This window comes from Rhodnius prolixus, unplaced genomic scaffold (assembly GCF_049639745.1).
Source record: "Rhodnius prolixus isolate KJV_2025 unplaced genomic scaffold, Rpr scaffold_10, whole genome shotgun sequence".
NCBI classification, from domain to species: Eukaryota; Metazoa; Arthropoda; class Insecta; order Hemiptera; family Reduviidae; genus Rhodnius; species Rhodnius prolixus.
This window is the reverse complement of record NW_027411615.1, coordinates 22504667-22514890: the sequence shown is the minus strand read 5'-3', so window position 1 is coordinate 22514890 and position 10224 is coordinate 22504667. Positions and strand designations below refer to the sequence as shown.

General features: G+C 31.4%; 1 protein-coding gene across 1 annotated transcript; it reads left to right on the top strand.

Annotated features, from left to right (window-relative positions):
* The first annotated feature begins 42 nt into the window (after positions 1 to 42).
* Positions 43 to 5394, top strand: LOC141457030 (uncharacterized). Its single transcript, XM_074133529.1, has 7 exons — positions 43 to 234; positions 325 to 533; positions 744 to 833; positions 3475 to 3829; positions 3936 to 4213; positions 4825 to 5019; positions 5107 to 5394. Exons 1-7 carry the CDS (start codon positions 182 to 184, stop codon positions 5229 to 5231), a joined length of 1305 nt encoding a protein of 434 aa, XP_073989630.1. The 5' UTR covers positions 43 to 181; the 3' UTR covers positions 5232 to 5394.
* Positions 5395 to 10224: the final 4830 nt, after the last annotated feature.

The following is a 10224-nucleotide window of genomic DNA, read 5'->3' as shown; positions in this document are numbered from 1 at the left end:
TCAACATTCATTATCAATCAAGTTGGAATTCTGCTTTACTTCAAGTTGTTTATATCAAAGGTTCACAGGACACTCTAACCTGAATGTGAGGAGAGGTTACAAAAAGAGCTTATGTTTATTGGGAAGTCCATTTAATTGTAAATTATTATTTAAAAGGATAGTGTTTTACCGAAAAATCAAAATGGGTGAGATAAATGAAGATAAATTCAAGCAAATGCAGGATGAAATGAGCAGGTAAGTTTCTTTTTGATTGCACAAATAGTGAAGTTTAGATTTATTGCCTTTAAAAACAATTTCATGCAAACTTATTTTTATTGTTAAAAGATTTGAGGAAGAAATAGGACTTCCTATTCCTGATGTTACTCCAGTAATGGGAGCGGGACCTCGTGTAATCAGTGCTAGTACATATAATGAGGCTCAAAAACAACTTGCAGGGATCGGACCTCCAATAGAAGGCCCGCAAATAAACGGAATGGGTACTTTGATACCTCCTCCACCACCTCCTGTGCCATTTATTCCACATCAAGTGAGAGGTACATATTCGATAGTTGTGTTTCCGAAAGAAATTAGTTTTAAATTGTTTAATGTTAAGAAATAAATGATGTCTCCTAGCGGAGGCCTCTAAATGGTGGGTACCATCTGAATCTCTGGCGAAGCAATGTATAGAATTAGGGCATTTTGTAAGATTTTTCTTAGAAAATTCAGTTAATATTGTTAACAGTTAAAATACTTAATATTTTCAGCTATTGATCAACCAAGACCTCCAGTAGAAATGTTTCGAGCATCTGCAATGAACTCTGGCCCACCTATCCCTGGACCACCAATACCGCCAGGTAAATTTTCCGTTCCACTTGAAAATTCTTTTTTTTTTACCATGCTTTAGCTTCAATAAAATTGTATACAGGAAAGTTTATGGGATTTATGGCGCATCCAGGAGCAGTGAAAAAAAAAAATTGGAGTTAATTTTTCTAACTAAAAAGATATTTTAGCGAGGTTTAAATTTTTACCAAAAACTGTGTGCTGTGCCTTGAGGAAAATGTTTTCTGATCTTGTTTTTTTACTTGCAGAACTCATTTTTTCGGTTTCTTATCAACCGTGTTATAGGGACAAGATTATACCTGATTTCAGAACCATTTCTGCAGCAAGATTGTTGCAATTATTTTATAATTTTTTCAATATTAATTAATTTATAATTGTCGACTTTTTTCAGTGGTAAAGTTGGCTGCTTTCAGCATAAATTGATTTGTTTGTTAATGGGAGTGATGAATGTTGATTGTAAGGCAGTGAATGCAATACCTAAATTCTTCTTTGAAAAGTCAGTTTTAATTTCTTCTAACGTTGTACAAAGAACTCTGCTTTATTTGGAAATTGAGGGGTGATGAGTATCCTTGTTATGGATTCTTTGAAATAAAAACATTTGTTGAGTGACGTTTTTATGTTAAATAATGTACAACTAAATAATGTCAAAAATAATATTCACAGGAAGCAGAGACCAAAAAATTAGGTTTCTGTTGGTTTGAACAATCAATTGAAATTGGCTTTGTAGTGCTGAGTTTGTACACAGTTAGTCGGTTCTGTTCGCAGAATGAGAGCAAAAAAAAAAGGAAGAGTTTTAAATGGTAAACGAAAAGAAGAATTCTTAAGCGGACCTTCCAAACCAGGTCAAAAACACTTTGTAACTTAACTTGAAGATTGTCTGAAACATTTCAAGCCTGTCTCAGTAAAGCAAAAGCATCAAGAAAAGATTTAAATATAAAGATCTGCAAGATTGTACGCAAATGTTCATTCGTATTAACCTAGAGAGGAAATCGCTAGAACTAGCAATGAGTATTTAATTGTATATAGGTATGAATGTGATTTATAGTGTGAATGAGTTAACTTTAAGTATAGTGTGTATAGCTTTAAGAATGGAGTTCCGTAAGTGGCTGTCCTAGCAAAACGTTGGGTATAAAGTTGGCATATGAACTGCCACAGAGAGGTGAAGGGCATAATAACCACCCAGGTTCATTGCCTTGAAAAAAAAAAAAAAAAAAAAAAAAGCAATGAGTCCCATTCCCAATCATAAAGCGCTACCTAGTTCGAAATAGGTCAAAGGCTTCCTTTGTTCACATTGACTTTAGGAATGGTGATTGAAACGTAAATTTGACAATTAGAGCAATCTTATAATTCAGAAAAAAAATAAATTAATATAGAGCGAAAAAGAAAAGATGGCAACATTAAATAAAAGGAGAAATTGTACAATATAAAGGAAAGTTACGACATCAAGGAAATCTGTGGTTTAAGGTAATAGCCTCCCAACTAAAAAAATATAGAAATAAAAGCAATATTGACTAATATTTAGGTAACCTCATCCTGGAAACTAAGGTGAATGTAATGAAAAATTGCTGTTTCGAAAATAAAATGATTTTTAGATGTTTTAAACAAATTCTTGGCTGTGAAAAAAGAAATTTTGCTTTTTAATGAGTTGAGCGCTAAACTTTCAGTATAAAACTATTAATTTTTTCAATGTCTATAAAACAAATTTTATTTTAGGGTTGTATTTTTGAGGGGGACCAGAATTCTCAAACGCTAGAGGCTTAAAGTTAGTATTTGGTTGTAATTTAAAGAAATTGGTTCGCTTCTGATGCTAAGGTTTCTTCGAAATTTCCCATTGGAGTGACAACTACTCAATTTTTTTGTTTTCTATTTGGCGATTTTCCCGATAGTGAATTCAACAATTTTCTTGACTACCTAATGCACGCTCTAGTTCAGGGCCTTCCTCTGGGATGTCGTTTTTATACCATCGTGAGTCCACGATCTCTCCCTAAAGTCTAGATGTCCTAGCCTTCGGAATAGTAAAAGACTCGACCACTTAATATTCTTATTTATATAGTGCTTCCAACTCCGAATTTTTTGTAACCCATTGCTCCCTTTGCATTGTTATTATAACAAAAATAATCTTTTGCATTCGTTCTCCGCAGCATTCAGACCGGAGCTTATCTACATTATTATGGATCCACCTTACTCATGCACCATACAGGATGACAAAGAACCAAATAATGGTTTTGAAGATGGTTAATTTGGTTTCTTAGTCATACGTCTTTACTCCTTACGCTTTACGACAGGACAACATTTATTCTCGGCGCATGCCTGTTTCCAAATAATAAAATTGTCATAATCACACCTAAATATTTATTTAATTTTATTACTGACTTCGAATCAGTTCTTGGTATAGGAAATGAGATAATTAGATCATCATTAGATGATCTGTGTGTGCTCTATTGGTACGGTAACTAAACGATTGTAAACCTTTTTTATTATTATTCATTTTCAGTAAAATTAACCAAGAGCACAATAGTATCTTAGACGTAGACAACTTTTTTTCTTTCTATTTTTAGAAAAAACCTTTTCTGGCTATTGCTGCTAAACAGCCCACCAGCATTATGCTATTTGTTTTGCTGTTTAAATAATTAAATTATTTATTGATTTTCTTAGGTGGAATGGGCCCTAATTTTCAGATGATTGGTCCAATGGGTCCAGGCGGACCAATGGGTCCTGGAGGCCCGATGGGTGGACCTGGTGGCCCAATGGGTCCTGGTGGTCCAATGAGTGGTCCAGGTGGACCTCTAGCAGGTCCCGGTGGACCTATGGGACCAGGTGGAGGGCCAATGGGTCCTGGCGGGCCTTTAGGTCCCTCTGGTCCTCCAATTCCACCTCCAATGATGACAATGTCATCACAGTTTCCAGGACCAATGCCGCCGCCAGGTATATCTCCTGGAAGATTTATACCACCACCTCCACCAGTAACTGTACAAGATAAACCTCAACAGCCTGTACCAGCTGTTCTGTCGTAAGTTTATTTATTTTTGTAGTTATATTAAATATTAATAAGCAAATTTACATACTAAGTAACGTACGAAACAGTTTGAAAAAATAATATATATACACAATTTCAGTGCCACGCCAATGATGTATGTGGCAAATCCTCAACTAGAAATAGCCGCTATTCAAGCTAGTAGTGAACATTCAATCAATTCAAGCAACAGTTCCAACGAAATGCTAGAAGAAAAGAAAATAACTAAGCGTTCTTTAAAACCAGCAATAACTACTACAGTTATCGAGACGACGGTTCCTGGTGCAAATACTAAAAAGAAAGAGAAGAAGAATAAAAAATTAATTAGAACTGCTGGTGGGCAGATTTGGGAGGATCCAACGTTGGCCGAATGGGAAGATGGTGAGTAATTAATTTTTTCCATAGAATTTTTGAATTTTCTTTTTTATCCATTTTTGTTTTCTTTACATAAAAACTGTATTTCTCAAGACTGTGTTATATTCTGTAATATTTAATGAACGTGGATTTCTAAATTCACCTTTCAACGATAGCTTTTATCAATATTTCCTTGGGGCCTAAACGTCATTGGATCACAGCTAGGTATAGATTAATAAAATTGAAAGTATATATTATTTTTTTAACATTCACTTCCATCGTTATAAATTTATTACCTACCAGTTTATTTATTTATTTTTTAAATTATAAAATTATGTGATTCGCCATCCGCTTACATCATTCCTCCTCCTGAATATGTTCATGGTCGATCTTTCGATCTTTTCGGCCACTTTTATTTTTATTCCTTACTTGGATTGGGAACTCAGTGTGTAGAGATAAATGTAGTTTTGTTCTTTTGTTGAACATATTGTAGATATGTTTTCTCTTTGTTATTTAATTTCACTAGTATTAAAATTTTCAATTTTAACTTCACATATGTGTACCCCAACTCTTGCTATGGATGGTATCGCCAGAAGTAATAAATTAAAAACTAAAATAATATTTTTTATTTTCTACAGATGATTTTCGACTGTTTTGTGGTGATCTTGGCAATGATGTAACCGATGAAGTCCTAACTAGAGCTTTTTCAAAGTATGCTTCATTTTTAAAAGCTAGAGTTGTACGTGATAAAAGAACTAATAAAACAAAAGGTTTTGGTTTTGTTAGTTTTAAAGATCCACAAGATTTTATTAGAGCTACCAAAGAAATGAATGGTAGGTGATTAGTTATACAATTAAAAGCAGTACCTAATTAAACATTATATATTAAAGCTGTAGTGTAAATAGTCTTTTATATTTCAGGGAGATATGTTGGAAGTCGCCCAATAAAACTTAGAAAAAGTACTTGGAGAAATAGAGCACTTGATGTTGTAAAAAAGAAAGAAAGAGAAAAGGCTAATTTAATAAGTATGTTAACTGGTAGGTGACCTGATTAAAGTTGGAGATAATATTCTCAAATTCTTCTACATTAGAAGAATGGTTGCGTCTAATTTCAAGCCGAAGATGACGAAGTAAAGATAGAAATTGTTATTATTTGATTGTTATAAATAAAAGATTCTAGAAAAAATAAAAATAAAAGTTTCAGAGATCTCTTTTCTTTTTTCTTATTTAAATAAAGAAAAAATGTACATATATCTATTAATTAAAAGCATACCATCCTTAAATTAATCTCTTATATCCTCGTTTTTTGTACACTTAAAGCTTCTCATCAATCATCATGCCTTCGTCATGAACATCTACCATCCATTGCAAACATTTCATTAGTCACTTTTTGTTTACATTTTTATTGAATTCATTGCAGTCTTGAACAGTACTGTATTCGTGAAAGGTTTCCGAATTTCAACTTAACTGAAATTGTTTTATTAAATAATTCTTCAATCTAAACAAAGTCTGAAATCAACGAAAATAAATATTAAATAAATTACTTTCTTATTCTTCTAAAAACTTTTGTATCCGTGCAATTTTCTAATTTTTGTTTTAAAGGAAAATTCATGTTTTAGAATGAAAATGGGATTAATGTATGATGCATGTAAGGTTAGCGTATTTAAAAAACAAAAATGGAAAATCGTAGAAAGTTGATATTCTTTTTGTAAACTTTCAAGTGAAGCAAAAAAATTTTTTGGCCTAAGAACCAATATTTCAGTTTTTGCATGTTTTTTTTCTTAACAGTCTAACAAACAGTTTCTTTGCACTTCGAATGTTTACTAACATAATAATATGCATAATAACATAATATATATCTATTCCATACATTTTATACAAGCCCAAAAGTTTTGGTTCAAAACCTTCTCGTTAATTAGATCAATATTAAATTCTTTTCTTTTACATTTATTCCTTAATACTAAAAATTTAATAATTATATTGAATTAAAGGCGAAAAAGGAAGAAGGATTGTAAGTAATGTCATAATGTTAAATTAAACTTACTTTACCTTGTAAATACTTAATATTTATACTTTATAAATGGCTATTGTAATTTACTAAATATGTGTGTTACTATAATTTCACCTTCATCAAGTTTCATATCTGCATTTCTCTCCTTTTTCATCAAAAAAAGCTCATCTTAAACGTGTCAAATACCCAAAAAAAGGAAGCAAATGATTATAAAAAAAGGGAATATTTAGGAAAATGATTAGTGTGCTCGGTTCTTGAGCGAACAGTCACATTTCGATTCTATGAGAGAACTCTATATTTCCTTAAGAAACAGACCGTTGCATTAGGATAGATCTGGTAGCAAAGGCCCGAAACTGTAAGGCTAAGAATGGGCTGACTTTAAGATATCTAGTAAAAAGTACTCCCTACAGAGACCTGGACACTTCTTGATATTCTAATACAAATAGTATTTGTTAATTTAAATTTAAAAGAAGAATAATAAATCATTTTTCAGTTAGTAATATCTGACGTTTGGGTACTGGAATTCTAAGCTAAGATTAATTTACTTAATCAAATATATAGGTGTTTATATTTGAAAAATATAGAATGGAACCGTAATAATTACTTTTTTTAAAAAAGTATAATAGTATTATATCCAAAGCATGATACATGTTCAAAGAATATATGATAATACAATGAAATTTTTGAACAATTACCATACTTTCTCTAACAATCCTAACATGCGTCGTAAAAATAAAAATAAATAAAATCGTAAATGTATAGTTTTCTCAGAGAAAATCCACAGGTTGGTTGCGTTGCGCATGTACACAGAATATTTCAATCTACTTGAATGAAATGAACGGTCAGTCACAGTTGGAGTACTTTAGAGTGAAGTAGGTAAGTTGGCTTAAATTGTTTCTTTTTTCCCCCAAAAAAAAGATGCGTTACATCTGTCGCTAAAAAATTAAAGGTATCAATAAAGGAGGTACTCTCTAAATTTGGCTTTCATTTATATTTAATGCTCTCATAGTTGGATTTGACTGTACTGTACAGCTTCCTAGAAACCTGGAAATTATCAATAAAAATTTCATACAATTTAAAATTGAAAATAATAGTTTTTATTTTCAGGCCGGCTTTACGTCCTGCTGCAAAATAAGGTATCGTGAACGGAGTTTACTAGCCAACGTTCCTTACTAAAAATTGCTCGCATTAGCCATTAGATGAAAATTATCATTAGAATCGTTATCATTAGAAAAACTGGGTATATATGTAACTTAGCTTTGTTAACCAAGGCTAACAATGAACTATGATAATAAAGAACTGTTTATGAGAGTAAAGTAAGATAAAAATTTGATGTGAACCCTCACACGACTTTTTCTTACCAATTTCTTAAGATTCCAAATCAAAGTTTTTTGAAATTCTGGATATTTAAATCGTATTTAATTCCTAAAACTTTATAAGTTTGTAAAACTGTACATTACGCTGATGAGACAACTTACATCTTCTTCTTAGGAAAGCCTCAACTCCTCGGCCATTTTTTCAAATTTAGAAATTTAGTTTCATACTGTATTCTTGTTAATATTATAATAGTTTAGGATTGTACAATTTACAGAATGGCACATTAAAGGAAAATTTAACGCATCCACATTCCCTTCTTAATTGAATTTTTATGGGAAAAATGTTTAAATAAAAATTATAGAAATACTTGTGAGTAATAGTTATTCAAAGTTTAAAGAAAATCATAGAAATCTTTTTTGTGAAAAAATATCCAAAAAAAGGAAAAAAAACAAAATGAATCACGAAGGTAGAGAGATTCAAATGCGGAAATCCCGGATTCGAATCCACCTGCTGGCCTTTAGATCTTCTCTTCCCTGGAGCTCACTGTTTGATGATGGAAAGGGTGGTCTGTAACGAGAGAATATAGTCTGGAGGCCGGCAGTGCACTGAAAAAAAAGCTCTGGACGCCAATGACCTCAAATTGATTGATTTCCAAAATAAAATAACGAAGATAGAACGTATGAACTTCTTTACACTTAAGAAATGTTTTAATGTACGTTGAACATGTTTCAAACAATGGTGGAGTTAAATAAGCCGATTGGTAGTGTTGGTGGTTTTGAAAAGAATATAGATGAATAGAAGGTTTACTAACGAGTATGGTACTGTAGTATGTAATAAGGCAAGCTGCTTCAGTGAGGAAGTATTGCAGTATTAAGGATGAGAATGATTTTCATTCATTTCCGTATCTTCAGTCAGTACAGTATCTTCTTTTACACAAATTAATATAGTATGTATTGTTTAAAGAGGAGAAAATTTGCATCAATTAAAATTAATGTGATATAAATTAGAGATATAAAATTTTCTTCAAACTATTAGGCGCGCATTTTTAAGGGGAACCTCTTGCTTTTCAATTAGGTCGTTTAGCTATGGAAGTAGAGGTTCATAAAAAAGGATAAAAATAGAAAATCTTATTAGTTTTAGTAGAAATTCCTTAGTTTCGTCTTGTAGCATTCTATTGCTTTGCTCAGTTTAAAGGTTGGCTAGTTTTGGTTGCTGAAGTTAAAAAAAAAAGAAAAATCTACATTAGTTTTACCAGAAATTCCTTATTTTCTTCTTATAACATTCCATTGCTTTAACTTGGTAAGAGAATACATCTTTTTCTACTAGTTTTCAATTTAGAGGTTGTGAAAAAAGGGAAAATTAGAAAATAATCGCTATATTTTTTAGAAATTCCTTGTTTCCTCGTTCTAACATTTTATCTTTTTACCAAGATTACGAGTACATACTCGTATTATGTAAAGTAGGTCGGCTAGTTTTTGTTCAAAAAATAGTAAAAAATTTAAATCGTTGCTAGTTTTACTCGAACTTCTTTATTATCTACTTATAAAATTTTATTCTTATGTCAGAACTTATTCTTACACAATCATTAGGTGGACTAGTTTTGCGAGTATTAGTTCAGAAAATAGGAGAAAAATAGAAAATCATTGCTAGTTTTAATAGGAATTTCTAATTTTCTGCTTCTAACATTCTTTTTCAATCCCTGGTTAGATAGTATACCTTACGTCTACTCGTTTTGGGTTTAGACAATCACAAAAAAAAGGGAAAACTAGGAAATCATCGCCAGTTTTACTAGAATTTCCAAATTTTTACTTCTGACGTTCTATTTTTATGCCAGGGCAGAATTGTACACATTAGGTCACATAGCTGTGGATGTTGAGGTTCATAATAAGGGAAAAAAATGGAAAATCTTCATTAGTTTCATCCAAATAATCATAACTTGTTTTAACATTGTCTTAAACATTTATTTACTTTGTTCAATATTATTTACAACTGGATTTACCAAATTGCGCTTAATCCTGAGTAATGAAATTAATCTTATTCGTTACTTATTAGTTATTACTGTTAAAAGGAATTATGACGCATTATCACAAACATGAGAGTTAACACTCTCCACTCTACTGGAAACTGAAAGTAAAGCGCTACTGAAAAGTAGCAATTACTTTATTTTTGCTCTTAAAGTGGACACTTTATTTTTAATTTAACTAACTTGCTATTTAGTTGGTGCATTTTGGGCAAATTTTCCTAATCGCTAACATTTTCTTTTTAATCCGTAAAATACATCATTGAATAATTAAGAAATTTAATGTTTGACGATTATTGTGATTATTGGGTAACTCAGGTGAACTGAGTTCAGATCACAAGTTACCAGTAAGGCCTTGCAATATTGCTTTTCAAGTTTGTCCAAAATATTCTAAACTAGTTACCAAAAACCATATAATAATTTTCCATTAACAGTCAAATTTAGCTTTTCAGAGAAAGTTGAACTGAGTTTTAAGCCTAATCCGGCAGTACGCTTTCAATTCTCGATTTAGTTTCAGACCAAGTTTAATAAATTTTCTTGTACCATACCGTACGTTCTAAAGGGCCTCTTTTAACTTAATGTTTTTGTATTATTTGATTTTGCTTATTAAAGCGAAAATTTACTTAATAATGCAATCTAAAATGAATATAATCAATAGAACGGAGAAAAGAATGTGAGATGCAAATTAACA